This window comes from Pteronotus mesoamericanus, unplaced genomic scaffold (genome assembly GCF_021234165.1).
Source record: "Pteronotus mesoamericanus isolate MK-2021 breed Mesoamerican mustached bat unplaced genomic scaffold, CSHL_Meso_final contig_35, whole genome shotgun sequence".
Lineage (NCBI taxonomy): Eukaryota > Metazoa > Chordata > Mammalia > Chiroptera > Mormoopidae > Pteronotus > Pteronotus mesoamericanus.
The window spans coordinates 146,689-168,366 of record NW_026555139.1 but is presented as its reverse complement, the minus strand read 5'-3'; the positions used below and the strand labels follow the sequence as shown (position 1 = coordinate 168,366).

At 41.1% G+C, this 21,678-nt stretch overlaps 1 protein-coding gene across 5 annotated transcripts in view; it reads right to left on the bottom strand.

Moving 5' to 3' along the window:
- ZNF248 (zinc finger protein 248) overlaps positions 1-2,956 on the bottom strand; it is a 49,386-nt gene extending 46,430 nt beyond the window's left edge. For 3 of the 5 annotated variants that reach the window (XM_054576852.1, XM_054576853.1, XM_054576851.1), the window contains exons 1-3: positions 2,125-2,204; positions 1,317-1,415; positions 1,183-1,221 (exon numbers count right to left, since the gene is read on the bottom strand). Coding sequence is in view for 3 of the 5 variants with exons in the window: in XM_054576851.1 (XP_054432826.1) it covers positions 1,183-1,197 (15 nt within the window). In the remaining 2 variants the exon portion in view is untranslated. Of the gene's footprint in view, positions 1-1,182; positions 1,222-1,316; positions 1,416-2,124; positions 2,523-2,873 lie in introns of those variants that run through there. The other 2 variants (XM_054576850.1, XM_054576849.1) reach the window with 2 other exon arrangements.
- Between the last annotated feature and the right edge of the window lie 18,722 nt (positions 2,957-21,678).

Sequence of the window (21,678 nt, the reverse complement as noted above, 5' to 3'; positions counted from 1 at the left end):
GCAAACATATTTTCTATTAATTGAATAAAGAAACACTGGGAAGGTAAACAAGAAACTATTAATAATGGATACTAATAGTAAGGTGGCCATATACTCCAGTTTTCTGGGACTGTTCCAATATATACCAGTTGTCCCAGCAAAATTGTTTGTAGAATCTCTTTCATTCTTAGTGAAAAATGTTTCAGTTTTTATGATAAATGTCACTGTACTTAGAGGGAACATGAGGTACAGAGTGAATGAAGTATGAGTTTTTACTTACCATCTTCTATATCACTTTTTAAACCATGTTAATATATTACCAATTAAAAATTTTCATTTAAAAGAAGATAACCGAGGAGAGTAATGGACCAAGAATAGATAAGCAATGGATAAGGAATAACCCAAGGATAAAGAATGTCTGGAGCAAAAGGAAAAGACACTTCATGGGGAGGGGTGGGGGTGTAGAAAGAAATTCCATCAGAGTTAGGAAAAGACAGCTATGAGAAAAGTGTTATAGACAACACAGAGGAGACTTTCAAAACAGACTATAGCTAAGAGTGTCAAATACTGCAGAGGGGTCAAGTAGGGCAAAGACAAAAATTGGATTTTACTACAATTTGGTGACCTTTTCCAGAACTGATTCAAGTTAGCAATGGTGAAGGACCAAGACTGCATTCATTAGGTTGAAATGTAAATGACAAATGCGGAAATGAAAGTAAGAGGTGTCTACTACTCAAGCTAGAAATACAAACGAGCTGACAACATTTATGGGACATTATTTTGGGGACATAAAGTACCTCCGTTCAACCAAATCTACATGATTTTATTCCTGGATCAGGCAGGACCAGGAGAGAGAGGTCAACTCAAATCTGAAAACTACATGCTCTGAGTTCTGCCTTATCACTGTTGCTGTTTCCACCAAGCAATGACTACAGGCAACATAATGCATTTTTTCCAGTGCTGTATTTAGAAAGATCAAAGAAATTTAACAATAACTTGGATAACTGTAAAATTAAATATCCTGCATCTAATTTTACCAACTGTTCCACTTTGGATTTTCTACTCTTCCCACATTTCCCTTAATGTAAAATTATGCCTGTTTCTACTTTTTCATTAGAAAAACATTAAAACTTACAAATTTTAGGAAACACATTTTAAACAAGTGGGTATTAATAAACAAATAAACCAACAAAAAAACCTCACCTGGGATTTGTTCATTTTCTGTTCATGGAGGAAGCAGTGCTGAGGGAAAAGGAAGAAGTAAGTCAGGAGAAGTTGCCCTGCTTTGCAGTTCCTGCATTCACCTGCCTACAGAGTTCCACACATAAGATACTTACATGTCCATGTGTAGCTCCGATATATGTTGAGCTTAGACATATTTTTCACTGAGTGAATGTAAACATTTGTTTCTTATTGATTTATTATCAATTTAGGTTCTGTGACACAAAAATTAAAAACATAAAAAGATGAGTTTAACATAGAACAGTAATCTAATGAAGGAAGCACTATGGATTTGTTAAAACTGGTGTTGTAGAGAAAAAAAAGGCCTCAAGCCATACTGTTTATCTATTTACCTGCTAACACCATTGATCCCTTGAGGTCAAATAATCCAAGAAACCTCTGAAAAAAGGGATGGGGATGTTTAAGACACGGAAAATTTTTTTATATTTGTTCTAAGCTGCTTAAAATTTCAAAAGGATCCTTTAATAAGAAACTAACTTTGACCTGAGAAAAACGGGCAGTAGCTCAGGAATCCGCAGACCTAGCTTTCAATCTTGGTTCCACCACTTAACAAATTGCATGATCCGAGCATACTCATTTTTCAAAAATTTTTCAAATAAGGTCAAACCAGATAATCCAAAAAGAACCTGCCTGCACTACCACCCTGTGTGTGTATGTAAGACCAGGAGAGAGGGAACCTCAAGCATCTCTCCAGATACCATTAACAATCAATGGGACACCGAGGGCACCTCACCTCTGGAAAGAATTAACGGAGTAAACCAAGCATGAGGGGAGCAGGAGGTATCTAGGGAAGAATTATGACAGAATTTCCATAGTTTCTTCCCTGACTATAAGGTCACAAACTCTCCAAAGGGGTGACAGTTACAATACAGCTTATGCGCCCACCCCTCAACTCCACCTCACCTCTGTCTTCTGAAATTTGTCCCAGACCTTCCGCTCCACACAGCCTTCCATGGCTTCAGGATACTGTGTCATGATTATACATAACAAATAACAAATGAAAACAAAATAAATAATAATTTGGGATCCGGAGAATGTTAGAGCCAAGAAGGGGCCTTGTGGCTAGCTAGTCCAGCCCTTTCCCTATTCCATTTCCCTAATGAGTTCACTGAAAGATGGAGGCCCTAAAGACTTGTTCAAGCTCCAGTTGCACGTATAATATACCAAAAAAATATAAAGCGGCTAACAAAATATAGGGGCTCAGAACATAACGCAGCAAGTATTCCTAATACCCGAATTTTACAGATAAAAAACCCGAGCCTCTCGCGGGCTACTGGGTCCGCGCGCTCGCGCACGCGGGCACGCGGGTACGCGGGCGGGCACGCACGCACGCACGGACGCACGCCGCAAAGTCAAGCGTGCGCAGAAGTCGCGCACGCATACTTCCGCAGCGCACACGTCACGCACGCGCACTCCCCGTCGGCGGCCACACGAGGGCGCTGCCCGTTTAGCACAGGGGCTAGATACTCGCGGACCCCGCCAGCCCGAGAGCCCGCGTCCCAAGACGCAGGCCTCTTTGGATAGGGAAGCCCCCGACCGCCGTCCCTTCAGCGGTGTCACAGACGCCTGGATTCCCGCTGGGGTTCGTGGGACACCTCCCTATAACTGGGCACCGCCTCACCCTTGAACCGTTTCCACCCTCCGAGGCTCACCCGCAGCTCCCTTGCCGCAAGGAGCTGGAGGCCTGGGATTGTTTCCCCTCCGAGGGCTGGAGGCTCGGAAGGACGAACTGGCCGGAGGAGGCGGGGTTGCACATGCGCAGAGGGAGGACAGGGCGCAAAGGGTGGAGGAGCGGGGGGAGCCTCTCTCCTGACATTTTGGACTGGAAAAGTGGCTGTACCTTGTGAAGTGATACCTTGCTCCTAAGTTGTGAAAGCACGCTAATAGTGGTATCTAGCTAACAAGGTTTTTATGACTACTAAAGGTGTTTACATTATGAAAGCACTTAGAACAGTGTCTGGCACGTAAATTGTTAAATACGTTTTCAAGATTACCTTTTTCGGTGTGTACACCACGCCTGCTCTTTTAGAAATCACCAAGTTTTCTGCCTTGTTTACTGAGTTGAGTGATGGTTGTATGAGAGACTCCTGTTGTCGGGATGCAGGATTCTCAAAGAGAAGGGAAACGTGTGCGAGAATTTTGTGTCTGAACGTGAACAGTTGTCGTTATACTTTAGATAAGATTTTTAGCAGTTAGAAAATAAATTTATCTAAACTAATATTTGTGACCATCCTTACTCTCTGAAATGAGGGAAAAGCAAACTAACAGTTTGGTATCTTACAATTAATAAAAATTGCCCATATGTAAGAAACTTCGTATAAAGAGGACACACACCGTTTCCTGAAACCAACCAAAATTTACCTGACACCAAATATACATTCTTTTATGTGCACATCCTCCTGACATTTTTAGCACAGTATGATCATAAGAGCATATTACTACTATATTTATTATTTAATTTTTATTGAATTTATTGAGGTGACATTAATCTTCTACTTCTACCCTCTTCTACTTCCCCCACCCCCCTTTTCATTCTGGTAATCACTATAGTGTGTGTATGTGTGTGTGTGTGTGTGTGTGTGTGTGTGTCTATGAGGGTTTTATTTTTCTGTGGTGGGGGGCACATTTTATGATGAGCTTTCTATGAAACAAAATGTAGTGAACTGTTTCTGGTCAATGTCTTTTTTTTTTTTTTTTTACTTTTTATTTTTTAATAACTTGAGATTTACAGAAAAGTTACAAAGCTAATTTCCACATACTCTTTACCCAGCTTCTCCTAATGTTAACATTTTACCTAACCATGGCACATTTATCAAAACTAAGAAAGTAATCCAGGTACAATTATTATAACTGTAGAAGGCAGTTAGGCATGAACAGAGCAAAGAGGATAGGTCAGGAAGAGGTCACTAGGGCAGAAAGTGCATAACAACAGGCAAAACTGGGAAGCAAGGACCTCACCCCTAGGGTAAGCTTTCCTTCCCTAGCATATCATGGGTCAAGTGGTTTGGACCTTCTCCTCACCTTCCCTCCCTTGGCAGTGCTAGACATGTGGTAGGTTCCCCTTAAGGGAGGAACAAGGGGCTGAAGAATAGCCTCGTGTGACTCCCATATGAGTCTTGCATGACCAATCCCTTAAACACTAAGCCATTGAGACAACATCCAGGCCTCAGCTGTGGTTTAGCTCCAGTACTAGAAAAGCAGCATGGTCAGGTGGGGCAAGGCCAGGTTGGGTAACTCCATGGCTGACATCAGGACTAGTGCAATGACTAATACCCCCCTGCCCTGGCACCAACCAATCAGTGGAGACTACAACCCTGAAAGGACATACCTGGAATGCTGATGAACATTCTGTTGTGCCCTTTCTCTGGAACTACCCGTATGTACCTGCCTTTGGAAGCAGATAAAAACCCTCAAGACGAAGGACTCAGCACTCTTCTCTCTCTGGAACATTTCTGCACCTTTCCACTCTCCCTCCTCCAGGCATGTTCTCCCTGACTTTCTTTTTCCTAAGCTCCAAGGGGTGTTTGGGTTTTGGTTTTTGCCTCTGTAACTTGTTTTCTGAGCCCATGCAGCCCAGATGGCTCACTTCTTCCACAGCTCACTTCTCATACCTCAATGACTTTCTAAATAAATGACTGCTTGTATTTGAGTCTTGACTCTGAATTCTTTCTTAGCGAGAACCCAATTACCAAGACCACTGAGGTGAGGTCTGGTAAGGTCTGGTGCCCATTCCTACTGACATAATTAAATTTCAGAGTTTATTGAGATTTCATCATTTTTTTTCACCAATATCCTTTTACTGATTCAAGATTCAGTGCAGAATATCACAACCTGTAACTGTTTGTTCTTTCCTTGTCTTTAATGACCTTTTGATGTTTGAAGAATAGTGATCAGATATTTTGAAAATGTCCCTGAATCTGAATTTGTCTGATGTTTTCTCCTGATTGTTCTGAAATTATAAATTTTAGGAAGAATACCTCAGAGAGAATGTTCTCTTGCTCTCCCTCCTATGATAACATGGGAACATATGATATCAACATGAGTTATCAATCTTGGTTACTTGCATAAGGTGGTGTCTGAAAAGTTTCACCACTATACAGTTAGGATTTTTCCTTTCCAGTCTACATCTCAAAGTTGATTACTAAGTCAAGTGCGCATTCAGGGGAAGAGGAAATAAGTTCCATCTTAAATTTGTGGTCATATTTTAAAACCACTGTGTATTAGTAAATTACAGAGAAACTGGGAGAGAAATTTTGAGACTATGCAAATGTACTGTATATTTAAAATTATTGCTGCTAATTTTATTATTTTTTAAGATTTTATTTCATTATTTATTTTTAGAGAGGAGGGAAGGCGGGGGGTAGAAAGTGAGGCAGAGAAACATTGCCTCTGGTACATACCCTGACTGGGAACTGAACCTGAGGCTCAGGCATGTTCCCTGACCAGGAATCAAATGGCAACATTTCACTTTGTAAAATGATGCACCTGAGCCACACCAGCCAAGACACTAGACCACTAATTTTAGTATTTATTAGTGGATCTTGCCTGTGTCCATGTAAGAAATACCCAAACCAGCAGAGAATTTCTATGACTTTATTTTAGCCAAACTGATGGCAATTGCCTGGAAGCAAAATCTCAACAAATTGGGAAAGTGCTAAAAAAAAAGTGGCAATTTTACCATTTATTTTATACATCAGAATCAAAGGGGAAGACATAGGGAGTGAAATTCACTGGTGATTAGGGAGGTAGGAGAAAGCAAAGTCAGGGAATCTCTGAGAGGGAATGAAAAATAAAATGGATAGACACATACTTATACGAAGAGATCTGATCAGATTACTGGGGGGGAATAGGGGCCATAAGAGGAGGTTGTCCAAGGCAATGGTAAATAGTTTGGGATAGGACTGGCTGAGAAGCTGAACACCTCACGTATGCAAAGAGTTGTAGGCTGGATGATTTAAAACAGAAGGCAGGCAGAGACTGGCTTTTTCTCTTCCTCGATGTTGGCTGGCTGATTGTGCTGTAGCCACCTGCATTACCACAAAGACAGTATTTTCAAAGGGGGAAGGAACTCTGGGCACAGCGTAGGATTGGTCTGGCCTGGGAGAGGTTGGAAGGGTTATTTTTCTTTGAGTGTTCTAGAGCGGATAGGCTCTGAGGCAGAAGTCTGCTATTCTTCCAAATATTATATTTTGTGTCTTATGTTGTTTTAGTTTGAAAACTAATCTTACAGAAATAAGGTAATGTGGCACTGCACAGGAGCTATAGGAGGCATGCTGCTGCAGGAGAGCGCCGCAGAGAGCGCAGTGCCCCCTGAACCTGAGGGAAACCAGCTGGGGCCAACTGAGGTGGGAGCAAGGTCTCTGAAACCCACAGACAGAGCCGGGGTTGTCACGGATAAGGGGGACAAACACAAAACGTCGCAAACACTTCTCTGTTTGCCAGCAGAACAAACGGGGCACTCCCCTCTTACCGGAGAAGGCTGTGGCACATCACTCTAGTCGGGAGGGCCCCGTTGCCCTTTTTTCCAAGGCTTTTACTGAAAATCTTATCAGTGGGGTATGTAACAGGAATGCATACGTTATCTCCTTATATCGGTATGGTAAGTTTCACAGTGAATATATGATGCTTTTAACAAGACAAGTGACAGGAGTACACTGATTTACATGGGTCCAAGAGGAGACTAGAATCAACAATAGAGACTATAGGTAAGGGGAAAGTAGACTTAAAGGCGCCTAAAAGATATAGGGTAAAAGGTGTAGAGTGAATGTCTTAACGATACCAGGTAAGGGGTGTAAATAATGTGAATGTTCTTTGCAGCATGAGTTGGCCAGAGATCTGAGGAAAGAACAAAGCACATTTTAAAGAAATTACTTTTAGGCCTGATTTCCTGGGCAACCATCAGACCTGATTCACAGATGACTCCTGCACTGCTGCAAGCCTGAGCAAGGTGTGGGTAGGGAACCACCAAGTGATAAGGAGACTGCTTGTCAGCAGCAATGAGGACTCCGGCTGGCAGTGTCCAAGCCAAGCCGAGAGGTGTGGGGGCCTTTTTCCCCCTTCTCGATGTCCCCCAATTTCTTATCTGCTGCCAATATCGGCCAATACCTGTCTTAGGTTTGTTTACCTCAGCGCGAGGTAACTTACCCATCATTGGCTATTGACCATCCATGGCAAAGCAGAGAGGCAGGGTGTACACTCCTGCTGGGGGTGGGGTGCAGAGCGGGGCGGGGGAGGGGTGGCAGGGGTGGGCGGACAAGCCGAGTCTCTTCAGGAGCCTGTTTCTCCAAGGCCTCCTGATTATTTCCAGCCTTGGGGCCCTCCAATCTTTTGGCAGGGTTACAGCTCCTGAAACCAGGCCTGATGTTTCCCAACAAGGTAATTAAACACCAGCAAGGGGAATGATAGGGGAACTCAAGTTAAAAATTTTAGCCTTAATTGATAGGCTTAAGTGATTAAAGCTGGAACTCAAGAGTTAAAGATTTTAACTTTAGTTGATAGTCTTTAAGTGACTAACGCATGTGGAAAGCCATTATTCCAAAATTGTAGAGCTTTTGAATAGACTTCTTTCCTTTATTTTATTTATGCTTTTTTTTTTTTTTTTTTTTTTTTTTTTTTTACCAAACCTGTGCCTTTAGAATTTTGCCTAGAGGGTAGCAGTGTGCAGAGGGACTCTACTTGCTGTTAGGTTACAGCAGTGGCGACTCAGGTGGGACCTTAGCTGCCTGTGGCTGGTTGACACCAAGTATGGGACTGTTAGGGTTTCACATTGTCCAGGAATTTTTCTGCATATCCACTCAAGGCATTAGATGCCTAAACACACTTGGCAGGTGAAAAGGAAATGGGTCTGGAATGGGGCACAAAACAGGGTCTGAATGAAGACTAATTTGAGGAAGCCATTGTGTGGGGACTATATTTTTGAGATTTGTTTGAAGAATATTTGCTTTGGAATAATGGAGTCCTGGTTGCCATTTTTGTTTATATGTTCTCAGCTTCCTTGGATTTTTCTGGCCATAGTCTTGAGCCTGCTGTATGGAGGACTCTGGCCCGTGAAGTCCCCTGATTGGTCACGGATGGAAGAACCATTCCAGACACTGTTTGCCTGTCAAGGAAAGAGGAAGGTGATTCCCTCTAGTGGGGAATGCCCTGAGCCCTCGTGCTCAATGGCTTTTATTGAGAGGGTTAAAGCAGGGAGGATAGGTAGCAGGAATGTACGGGAAATCTAACTATATCAGTATCTTAAGCTTACAGAGAGTAGGTGATGTTTAAAGAAGACAAAGGCAGGAACACACCGAACTGCTCGGGTCTGAGATGAGTAGACATTATGGTGCCAGATGGGATTTGGATCAGGGTCCAGGAATTTTGTAAGTTTCCCTCCCAGCCTTGAGCTGGTTTTCTGGTATAAGGTTAACAGAGCTTGAGGGAGAAACAAAGCATGCTTCAAGGAGTATAATTTACATCTAGGCCTGATTTCCCCTGCGGGCCCTCAGAGCTATGCTTGGGTCCTGCCTATGAACTGCATTTCTGGTGTTCTGGCCAAGACTTATGGATCCTCTCCCAGAACCCAGGTTTCACGGAACTACAGTCCCTGATACCACTCAAAGCACCCCCCTACACTGCTGTACATCTGGGCCAATAAGTGCTGTTCTGTGCTGGCTACTGGAGGGAGCCCACTGGGTAGGATTTTGGTGGACTCAGTATGTAAAACCATTATCCAATGTCTAAGGAGGTACCGGTTTATTACTATAATACTGTTTGGCCTATGTATGTTTTTGGATTGTGGAGAAAGGTGGCCAAGTGCATGGTTCCCTAAGTTACTGCACCATCGTTCAATTAGAACAGTATTGCCAACAGACAGATGGGATGAAATTCATTTTGTCAATACATTTCTATCATTGAATAATAGGGTTTCAACAAGGACAGAGAACCACTTAAAGTTGCAGAGAAGGGAAGAGGCATCAAAACCTCTCCCTGACTGTAAGACACAGGAAGAAAAAGAGAATAAAGAGACAACCTCATCAATGCTGTGAACCAGAGGTACTCAGGATTAGTGGCAGAAGGTCCTCCCCTGCCATAACTCCTTTTGCTAGTTACTCCTGAAGTGGGGCCCACAGAGCCAATGGCCTCACCCCTATGTGACAAGGGAGTAGTCTCCCCGTCAAAGCCCCATCAGGATACCCAATTTGGCCAGGAAGCACCCTGAATCAGAGTAAGGCTGTTTCCTTTGAGGCAATACCCTATAGGTGGAGTAACTAGGGAAGGCCAGCCTACTGGCTACTATTGGGCCCATACTCTGATCTCCAGTTAAGACTTAATGAATTGGAAGAATTATAACACCTTATATAAGGGATAGATCTTATTGCCTCCTTTTTTGCCACTCATCATACAGACTGGGTAGGTGTATAGGCTCTTCTTAACATCTTGTTAATCACAGATAAAAGACAGCTGGTTATAAATAAGGCTAATGAAGAGGCCCAACATCTCCACCAAGAGAATAACAATGGGATCTTCAACCCAACTGGAGCAATTCCCTTGACTGAACCTAACTGGAACCCAAATGGTGGGGCCTACCCTTTCTGGAAAATTATGGAAAGTACGTACTGGAAGGTTTTAAGAAAGGGGTGCCTAAACAAAAAAGCTTGAATATAATGCAGGTCCTTCAGCAAGAGCCAGGTGAAGACCCTTCTGAATTTTTAGATAGGATCTGTCAGGCCTAAAGAAAGCACACTGGAGATGACCTAAAAGCACCAGAAAATGTTCGGATGGTGAACACAATTTTTATTGGGAAAAGTGCCCCGGATATCAGGAAGAAACGCCAGCATTTAGAAGGGGCATTGGGAATGACTCCATCTCAGCTGGTGGACAAAGACTGAAAATGAGTTATGGCTAAATCTGAATGAGTATAGAAGATAATGAAAGTTTTAAGCCTGAAAGGAAAGGATTCTCAGCTCATGGGTATGGTTATTCTTTGTTTGCTTTGTTCTTTGCTTGCTATCTGATTTTTTGGGGATGTGGTTTCAACTTTGTTGTTTTGTGTATACTGGGATTCCTCTCTCTACCATGAGACTGGTGAGAAAGAAAATGCCTCCACCATTGGGAGATAGGAAAGATCATTTGGTGTTCCTTTGGAGTCTGGCTGGGGTGAGAGAGCCTGTCTCTGCCATGGAGCCAATTGGTGAGAGGTCATGTGTCTGCCAGGAGACCACTGGGTATACTGGTAGGCAAGAGAATGTCTCTACCACTGAGGCTTCAAGCCATTTGGGACCTGGGAGAGGTAATATCTATGACTGGATAATAGAACTGGTTTGTATGAGACAAGTTTCTAGGGCTATTAAGTACTCCCCTCCTTTGGAACTCTGTCTTTGCTTTAGATTTTGCTTTGTCTCTGTTCGGAAAGGAACTTGAAGTTTCTGGGAGTTTGTTAAAACATCACACTAAGAAAGAAAGTAAGTAATGAAAGATATAAAGCATGGAGATGCAGTTTTGGTGGCTATTGGAGAAGGATTTTCCTTTTTGCTTTGTATTTTTCTCCCTTACCTGAATTTGGCATTCTTAATGAGCAAGTGATGGCATAAAATTTCTTTCCATAAAATCAATAATACTAGTTTTCACTGGAGGTTTTGCTAACCAAGACTGACTAGAATGTCATGCCTGAAGGAGGCATGCCTGGGCTCAATTGTTACCAAAAAGCCTTGAGGAACTGAGATTGACTTTTGAAGTGAGAGGAAGCCTGGTACATTGGTTTGCTCAATTGATTCATGGAAATCTTTCCACAGAAGGAACAAAGGTTGCTTTCCTGTAAGATGGCACGGAGGACCCTTAAAACCTGATGGGAATCTCAAGAACTTGAGGAATACAGGTACTGCAGGCAAAGCCAGAGGGCAGTTGTGTGGCTTGCCTTCTATGCTCTGAATGGCTGATTAAAGTCCAATCTAAATGTTGTTTGTGTGAGTTCCTTTTGCTTTCTTTATTTGTATCTAGCTACCTACACTAACACTACTATACATGTAAAGTAGTTTTATATTTGCTAACTCCTGTGATCATTTACCAGCTAGGCTATACAGTTTTATGTAAAGCTCTTTTAGTTTTCAGTCTCATAGTATCAAGTAAAAATACAGTTTTTTATGTCAGCTTCGTCCCTCCTCCAATTTCTATCAAGTTATGTTTGTATTAATTTGTAAAAACAGAGTGATGTGTCACAGTTTGCATTCCATTCATACACAGTTTGATTTTTTTGGAGGGAGAATAGAATTAGTTTCTCTCTTGATGGTTTATAACTTTATATGTTTTGATGAATGCATCACCAAAATTTCAAGCAAAACAGTACTATTATCATAAATATTGCCTTGAGTGAACTGTTGTTATTCAATTCATACTTTCTCTTCCAGCTCTTGACATCCAGTGACCTATTCTCTTTTTTATAATTTAACTGCTGCAGAATGTCAAATAGATGGAATGATATAATATGCAGCTTTTAAATTTTTTAAAGACTTTATTTATTTTTAGAGAAAGGGGTGGGAGGGAGAATGAGAGAGAAATATTGATATGAGAGAGAAATATCAATTAGTTGCCTCTCACACGTGCCTTTACTGAGGACCAAAACACAATCCAGGCATGTGTTCTGATCAAGAATGAACTGGTGACCTTTCACTTTGTGGAACAATGCCTAACCAACCAAGCCACACGAGTCACACCAGGGCTATAATATGTAGCTTTATTTGACTTCTTTCACTTAGAAAAATCATTTAAGATTTATTCATATTTTAGTATGAGGTACCAGTTAATTCCTTCTTATTACTTAGTAGTATTCCATGTATAGATATACCACAGTTTGCTTATTCATTCACCAGCTGAAGGGCATTTGAGTTGTCACCTGACTTGGAAGTTATGAATAAAAATGCTATAAACACTGGTGTTGAAGTTTTTGTTTGAACATAAGTTTTTGTTCACTTGGGTAAATACATAGAAGTAGGTAAGTGTACATTTAAGTACATAAGCTTTGTAATTATTGTAATACTGTTTTCTAAAGTGCACGTATTATTTTCTCATTCCACAAACAATAAATGATAGGTCTTGTTTCTCGACATCCACAGCAGTTTGTATTTTCAGTATTTGTTTGATTTTTTTCCATTCTAATAAAGATGGAAAGGTTTTATGGTACTTTTTTGGACAAAAAGGGGGCCACACATTAAATTAAACTGGTCAAATTCAGGGAAGACCTGCATGGTGGCTTTACAAACTCAGAGGTCTAAATTAACAAATAGCAGGATTTGAAATGGAGACTTCTTAGCTAAAAGAGAGTCATGCAGGTAGTCATGTCCTAGGCCAGTATTTTTCCCTAATACAGGTCATTCTTTACTTTAACTGAGCCTGTCTATTATCTTTTTGTATCTAAAATGACATACTTTTTGATATACCTCAAGTACCAGCTTGGGTGATAGGGGAGGCTATGCTGCTGGACCCTACATGACACCTACTACATTAGTCTACATGACCAGGATGTGGAGTCAAAGCAACTCTACCTAATGCATAGAAAGAAACACAGGGTTATTTGAGAAAGATTCTTCCTGCAGTATCGGAAATGACTCAGCACAGGGATCCTGGTGCCTATTCCTTCAATTCTCTACCATAGTCACCAGCTTGAGACTCTCCTCATGTGTCTTTACTTCACTTTGCCTTCCCTCTGCAGGATACCAGGGGTTCCAGGTAAGATAGTTGACAAGTAAGGTACTAAATCTGAAAAAAGAAATGCTTCAACACTGCTGAGGTGAACCAGAAGTGCCACCTAGGTTGAGTCAGAGCTGGGACTCTATCTACAATCCCTTCAGATGACTGAGCACTGCTCTTTCCTGTGTGTTCTGAAATGAAAAGTTTATTTGCCGTAAGTCATTAGACTTGGTGACAAGAGGAGATACCCAAAGAAATCACAGTTGAAAATACAGCTCTAGAAGACAAAAGATGGCAGATGAGTGAATGGGAGTCACGCTGACCTCCTCCCAAGACCAAACTGGAATTGTGACTAAATAGTGGAGAAATCACCTGGAAAACAATGGAACAATAAAGGGAGAGGAGCCTTGGAGCTGCAGACAGACATTGGAATCAACTTTCACACATCCGAAGGGGTAAGAAATGCAGTGCAGGGGGTGCTGGGAGCCCACAAGCACCAGCACCAGAGGGACATTGAAACAGCCAGTTGGATCGCTCCTGAGGAGAACATGGTCTGAATCATAAACAGAGACTCCTAGACTACAGCAGCTGAAACCAGGAAAACACACAGACAAAATTCAAACCCAAAAAACTTAGGGGCGCTCTCTGCCAGATACAGGTGGCTGGAGATGCAAAGAGACATTTAAAGGGCCAAGGAAAATATTTGCAGTGGCAACCGCCTTCCTTGACCTCTGGGTAGAGGCGGCAGGAGAGTGGGCTGGTGTCTGAGGAAAGATTGGTGAGAAAAACTTTGTGAAGAGAACTGAGACAGTGGCCAGTGAAGCCCCGGTGATAACTCACCTCCCGCTCTGCAGCTACCATGTTGCTCAGGCATAAGTGAATCAAAAAACCTGCCTTTTGTGCACTCTGCACACAGCCTGTATATGTGTGGGCTGGGGGCTGAGTGGAGACTGGCTGGAAGAAATAGAGGATGCCTGGCCAAAGGGGACACACAGCTGCCTAGAGACCCTCGAGGAGAGACTGGAGATGGAGGCATTGGGGAAAGAACTGGAGGAGTAGCCGGGATTCCTGGAGCTGACTCCCTCCCCATTCTGTAGTCTCCATTTTGCTCAGGCAGGCCACGTCCCCAAAAATACAGAAGTGGGCGTGGGAGCCGGTTGGCATGCCATTACAATGCGGTCCACAGAAATAGTGGATCCCTGGCCAAAGGAGTCACAGAACTGCCCAGAGACCATCGAGAAGAGACTGGTGACAGAGGTATCAGGGAAATAATTGAAGGAGTAACTGGGGAGTCCCGGTGCTGACTCCATCCCCAGTCCACATTCTCCATCTTGCTCAGGCAGACTATCCCCCTGAGTGACAGCAGCCTATAAGGACACCATAGTTCTGCCATCAAGAGGCACTGCTCTGCCCTGTGGTGCCTAAGCCTGACAGATGAGGACAGTGACCAGATTGACAATTACAGGAGACAGACACAGACAGTAGATTCCTGGAAGGCTCAAACAAACGGCCCAAGGTCAGATAATGTCAACAACTGAAGTCATCAGAGGCAGACCTAGAAAGAAAAATAAAGAAAATAAATAAATAAATAGAAAGACCCACCTACTACCATAGAGGTTTAATCCACAAAGTCAGAATATCTAGATGGATCAATTGAAGCAGAAGCAAAAAAAAAAAAAAAAAAATACTCTCACAAAAATGGGAAGAAAAAGTTCTTCTCCAAATGAGGGGAAAGGAGGAATCTCCACAGAGACAGCTAAATGAAATGGAGGCAAGGGAACTATCAGATATTTAATTCAAAACAATGGCTCTAAGGAAGCGCAATCAGCTCAGAGAGCTCAAAGATAACTATGAGAAACTGTTGGGAAACTATCAGGAACTTACGGCAAACTATATCAATCTGGAAAAGGACATAGAAACTACCAAGAAGACACAAGAGGATATGAAGAATACCATTTCTCAATTGAAGAGCACAGTAGAAGGAATCAAAATCAGGCTAGATGAAGCAGAGGATCGAATCAGAGAGCTGTAGGACAAGGTAGAAAAAAGCTCCCAGAAACAACAAGAAATGGAAAAAAGACTCAAAAAGAATGAAGAGGCATTTAGGGAAATGCAGGACAACCTGAAACACAATAATATCTGCATAATAGGGATACCAGAAGAAGAAGAGGAGCAAGGGATAGAGAACCTGTTTGAAAAAGTAATGATGGAAAATTTCCCCAATTTGAGGAGAGAAAAGGTCTCATTGGTCCAGGAAGCACAGAGGGCCCCACTCAAGAGGAACCCAATGAGGCCGACTCTAAGACACATCATCATTAAAATGGCAAATATCAAAGACAAAGAGAGAATCCTAAAGGCAGCAAGAGAAAAACAGGGAGTAATATACAAGGGAGCCCTGATACGGCTAGCAGCTGACTTCTCAACAGAAACAGTGCAAGCCAGAAGGGAATGGCAAGTAATATTCCAAGTAATGAAAAGCAAGTAATGAAAAACCAAGTAATATTCCTACAACCAAGGCTGCTCTACCCAGCAAGGCTCTCAATTAAAATAGAAGAGGAAATAAGAAGTTTCCCAGACAAAAGAAGGCTAAAAGAATATGTCTCCACCAAACCAGCACTACAAGATATGCTAAATGGACTGGTTTAAGAAGATGAAAGAAAAGAGTGAGAGAGAGAAAAACACAGGTACAAAGGGAAAAAATGAATAAGTTTCTATCAATAATAACTCTCAATGTAAATGGACTAAATCAAAAGACACAGGATAGCTGAATGGATAAGAAAACATGACCCACACATATGCTGCCTACAAGAGACCCACCTCAGACAAAAGACCTACACAGATTGAAAATAAAGGGATGGAAAAAAATATTCCAAGCAAATGGGCAAGAAAAGAAAGCAGGGGTAGCAATACTTATATCAGACAAAATAGATTTCAAAACAAAGGCCATAAAAAGAGACCTAGAGGGGCACTTTATAATACTTAAAGGAAGAATCCATCAAGAAGACATAAACATTGTAAACATATATGCACCCAACATGGGAGCACCCAAATATATAAGAAAAATCTTGGAGGACTTCAGAAAAGATATAGACAGCCACACACTGGTAGTAGGGGATTTTTAACACCCCACTGTCAAAAATGGACAGATCTTCCAAACAAAACATCAACAAGGATATTGTGGAGCTTAATGATGCACTGAATCAAATGGACTTAACTGACATGTATAGAACCTTACATCCCAAAGAAGCAAAATACACATTCTTTTCAAATGCGCATGGAACTTTTTCAAAGATAGACCACATGATAGGACACAAAGCAAGCCTCAGCAAATTCAGGAAAATTGAAATAATACCAAGCATTTTCTTGGACCACAAGGGCTTGAAACTCGAAATCAACCTCAAAGAGAAACTTCAAAAACTTGCAAACTCAGGGAGACTGAACATACACTGTTAAGCAATGAATAGGTCAATAATGAGATAAGAGAAGAAATCAAAAAATTTCTGGAAACAAATGAAAGTGAACACACAACAGTCCAAAACTTATGGGATACAGCAAAGGCTGTCCTGAGAGGGAAGATTGTAGCAATACAGGCCTACCTAAAAAAGATAGAAATATTCAAATAAAAGACCTAACACTACAACTTCAAGAACTGGAGACAAACAACAACAACACATCCCAGAGCAAGTAGAAGGAAGAAAATAATCAAGATTAGAGTAGAACTGAATGACATAGAGATGAAAAGAACAATTCAAAGGATCAGCCAATCCAGGAGATGGTTCTTTGAAAAGATAAATAAAATCGAGAAACCTTTAAGCAGACTCATCAAGAAAAAATGGGATAGGACCCAAATAAATAATACAAGAAATGAAAGAGGAGAAATAACAACAGATACCACAGAAATACAAAGGATTGTAAGAAACTACTATGAACAATTATATGTCAAGAAATTTGAAAACCTTGATGAAATGGACAAATTTCTATGAAAGTATAATCTTCCAACACTGAAGGAGGAAGAAGCAGAAACCTTGAACAGACCACTAACAGCTGGGGAAATTGAAGCAGTAATCAAGAAACTCCCAGCACACAAAAGCCCTGGGCCAGACAGTTTCACAGGAGAATTTTACAAAACATTTAAAGAAGAGCTAACCCCTGTCCTTCTCAGACTATTCTAAAAAATCAAAGAGGAGGGAAGACTCCCAGACTCTTTTGATGAGGCCAGCATCACCCTGATCCCAAAACCAGATAAAGACCCTACAAAGAAAGAAAACTACAGGCCAATTTCGCTGATGAACATAGACACTAAAATCCTCAACAAAATATTGGCAAACCATATCCAGCAATTAAAAAGAAAGAAAGAAAAGAAAAGAAAATATGGAGGCTGCCAAAATGAGAAGACAAAGGAACATGGTCCAAATGAAAGGACAGCTCAAAACTCTAAAAAAAAAAAAAAAGAGCTAAACAAAATGGAAATAATCTATCAAATGCAGAGTTCAAAACACTGGTTATAAGGATGTTCGAAGAACATAGTGAGAGTGAGGACCTCAATGGCATAAAAAAGGTCCAGTCAGAAATGAAGGATACACTAATTGAAATAAAGTACAATTTAAAGAGAAACAATCGTAGAGTGGATGAAGCCAAGAATCAAATCAATGATATGGAACATAAGGAAACAAAAAACAACCAATCAGAACAACAAAAAAGAAAAAAGAATACCCCCCTCCCCCCAAAAAAGAAGATAGTATAAGCAGTCTCTGGGACAACTTCAAGTATTCCAACATTCACATCCCAGAAGTGACAGATGGAGAAGAGAAAGTGCAGGAAATTAGAAATCTTTTTGAAAAAATAATGAAAGAAAACTTCCCTGATTTGGTGAAGGAAGTAGACATGCAAGTCCAGGAAGCACAGAAAGTCCCAAACAAGATGGACGCAAAGAGGCCCACTCCAAGACACATCATAATCAAAATGCCAAAGGTTAAAGATAAATGGAGAATCTTAAAAGCAGCAAGAGAAAAGAAGTTAGTTACCTACAGGGGAGTTCCCATGAGACTGTCAGCTGATTTCTCAAAAGGAACTTTGCATGCTAGAAAGGACTGGCAGGAAATATTCAAAGTCATGAAAAACAGTGACCTATAGCCAAGATTGCTCTACCCGCAATGATTATCATTTAGAATCAAAGGGCAGATAAAGAGCTTCCCAGACAAATAAAAACTAAAGGAGTTCATTATCACCAAACCATTATTATATGAAATGTTAAAGGGCCTTATTTAAATAAAAGAAGATCACAATTATGAACAATAAAATGGCAATAAATACAAATCTATCTACAACTGAATCAAAAAACAAACGAAGCAAATAAGAACAGAGACAGAATCATGGATATGGAGAGCATTTTGATGGCTGCCAGATGGGTAGAGGGTGTGGGGGAATGAGTGAAGAGGTGAGGGGATTAAGAAGTACAAGTAGGTAGTTAGAGAATAGCCATGGGGACGTAAAGTACAGTATAGAAAATGGAGTAGCCGAAGAACATATATGCATGACCCTTGGACATAAACAATGGTGAGGGTTGCTGGATGGAGCGTGGGCGAAGGGGAAAAAACCAGGACAACTGTAATAGCATAATCAATAAAATATAGCTTAAAAATAATAAAATAACATAACATACTTTTGAGATATCAGGGTAATTATATTATTATTATATAAGCTGTTACAGTTGTGCCAATTTTTCCCCCTTCACACCCCTCCACCCAGCCCGTCTCCCACTTCCATAATCAGTCCCCACATCATTGTCCATGTCCATGGGTCTTTCATGTATGTTCTTTGGCTAATCCCATCACCCTCTTTCAAACAGTCCCCACCTACCTCCTCCCCTTTTACCACTGTCAGTCTGTTCCATCATTCTATGCCTCTGGTTTTATTTTGCTTATTAGTTTATTATGTTCATTAGATTCCCTTTGTAAGTGAGATCATGTGGTATTTGTCTTTTACTGGCTGGCTTATTTTACTTATCGTAATAGCCTCTAGTTCTATCTATTCTGTTGTAAAAGGCAAAACTTTCTTCTATTTCTCTGCTGTGTGGTATTCCATTGTGTGAATGTACTGCAGTGTTTTAATCCACTTATATACCGATGGGTACTTAGGCTATTTCCAACTCTTAGCTATTGTAAATAGCACTGCTATGAACATAGTGATGCATACGTTCTTTTGAATTGGTGCTTCAGGATTCTTAGGGCATATTCCCAGCAGTGGAATCACTGGGTCAAAAGGTAATTCCATTTTAAATTTTTTAAGGAAGTTCCATACTATTTTCCACAGTGGCTGCATCCATCTGCATTCCCATCAAGAGGGCACTAGAGTTCATTTTCTCCACATCCTTGTTGTTTGTTTATTAATGATAACCATTTTTGCAGGTATGAAGAGATAATCTCATTGCAGTTTTAATTTGCATCTCTTTGATGGCTAGTGATGTTGAGCATCTTTTCATATGTCTATGGGCCATCTGTATGTCCTCCTTGGAAAATTGTCTATTCAGATCCTTTGCCCATTTTTTAATTGAATTGTTTGTCTTCCTGGTGTTGAGTTGTATGAGTTCTTTATATATTTTGGAGATTAAATTCCTGGATTGGAAGAATTAACCTCATTAAATTGTCCATACAACCCAAAGTAATTTTCTTTTTCCAGACCTCTCAGGACACAAATACTACACGAAAGCAGCGACCACAACTCCCCACATTTTTATTATTATCTTGTTAATTGTTTACTGATAATTATCCTGACCCAGCTGCGTAAAAGAAGTATTTGTCTACTTCTTTGACTTTTTATTCAATCCCCGAAATATTCCCACTCTGCTTCTCCCCCCTCCCTAAAATCTCACCAATTAATTTTATGTAACTCCTTTACACCTTCCCCTTTGATTCTAAAGTATACAATAAGTGGTAAAACTGCCATTTTCTGGAGAATTTTCTCAATTTGTTGAGATTTAGCTTCAACAAAGCAATTGTCATCAGTTTGGCTCAGATAAACTAAAAAATTCTTACAGGTTTGGACATTTCTATAAATATAATATAAATTATTTTTAGAGAGACGAGAAAGTAGGGAGAAAGAGAGGGAGAGAAACATCAATGTGTGGTTGCCTCTTGAGCACCCCCTACTGGGGACCTGGCCCACAACCTACGCATATGCCCTGACTGGGAATCCAACCTGTGACCCCTTGTTTTGCAGGCCAGCACTCAATCCACTGAGCCATACCAGCCAGGGCACAGGTTTGGGCATTTCTTATGTTAACATTTTAAATTTGTATTTCCCTATGAACTAACATTGTGCATATTTTCACATGCTTATATGCTAGCCATGTATCTTACTTAGTGACATATTTAGATCATTCGTCAATCTTTCTGTTGTATTATTTATTATCTTATGGTTGTTTTAACGAACTCTTTAGATATTCTGATATAAATTTTTGTCAGAAATGTGACTTGCAACTATTTTCTGCCAGTATGTGCCTGTCTTTTCATTCTCCAATATCTCTCATAGAGCAAACGTTTTCAAAATAATAAAGTAAGTCTAACATTGACTTTTTCTTTTATGGATCCTAATTTTGGTGTGAAACAAACATAAAACACTTTTTGCCTGAGTAAAGATCACAAATATTTTCTTATAGTCATGTAGAAGTTTTGTAATTTTAAGTCTAAAATCAATTTGTAGTTAATTTTTACATCAAATGTGAATTACAGACTGATATTCTCTTTTGTTGTGGTGGTAGTGTAACAAGTGTGGAACAAGGTTCAGAACTTGGGGTGCTCAGGAATATAGGGAAAAAACCCACAATACTTGCACCTGCAGTTGAGAGGTACTTTGCTTATCAATAAATTTTGGCTTGCTTCATAGCTATGTTAAGTAGCTGTGTCAGGCACTTAGATCCAGGGAGATGGGCATAGCTTTGACCCATGACATAGCCAGGAAGCCTTCCCTGGTTGCTGCACCTGCACAAGTAGCAAGAAGGTGGTTCCCCTATGTCATGGGGTTAAAACCTGCCCTGACAAACAGTGGCAGCCAAGAAAAGCGGAAGAAACCAGAAGATAAGCAGGTGCAGCTGCCTGTGGGAGGGGTCGGAAATGGGGTTACAAAGTAAGATCCTGGCAGGGGTTTAAACTCAAGCAGGGGCAGCCATGTGCTCTTGACCAGGCGGCTTGAAAGGGATAGCAGAACCATGAGGATTTCTCTTTCTGCGCTCTGCTCTCTGCTATGTGGCTTAGCAAGGAAAAGAAAAGCAAGATGTAGTTTATAGTGAGGAAGGAGGCCATGCAGCCTGGGGAGCTGCAAAGGACTTCTTTCCAACATGCTCCCCTGCAGACTTGGACTTTACCTGGACTATTAACCTGTGCCTTTTCTGAGTTTCACCATGATCCAGAGTAATGCTTCACATGCCTTTCTGGACTATTAAAATGGAGACTGATGACCATGTTACCAGATCCTGAAAGAGAGAGCTGCTGTATGAGGATGGCAACTTTGGTAACTTACAGAGGAACTGGAGAACTGTTTGCACAGCCAGTCTAAGATAAGGAAATGGTGAAATTTCAGGGTTTGTGGTTTATAGTCTGGTGGAGAGCATGGGAAGTGCTGGGTCTTGTGGGAAAGGAGGGCTCCCAGCTGAGGTGCTCTAAACTCCACTCAGAGAGTGAGTGCTCTAGGCTCCCTCATGGTTGAAACATTGTAAATAAATATTTGCTACTTTTACCATTAATCTTTGGGTTATTCACCAAGGTGCCCTCTGCTTGCTTACAGTTTTGGTGAGCT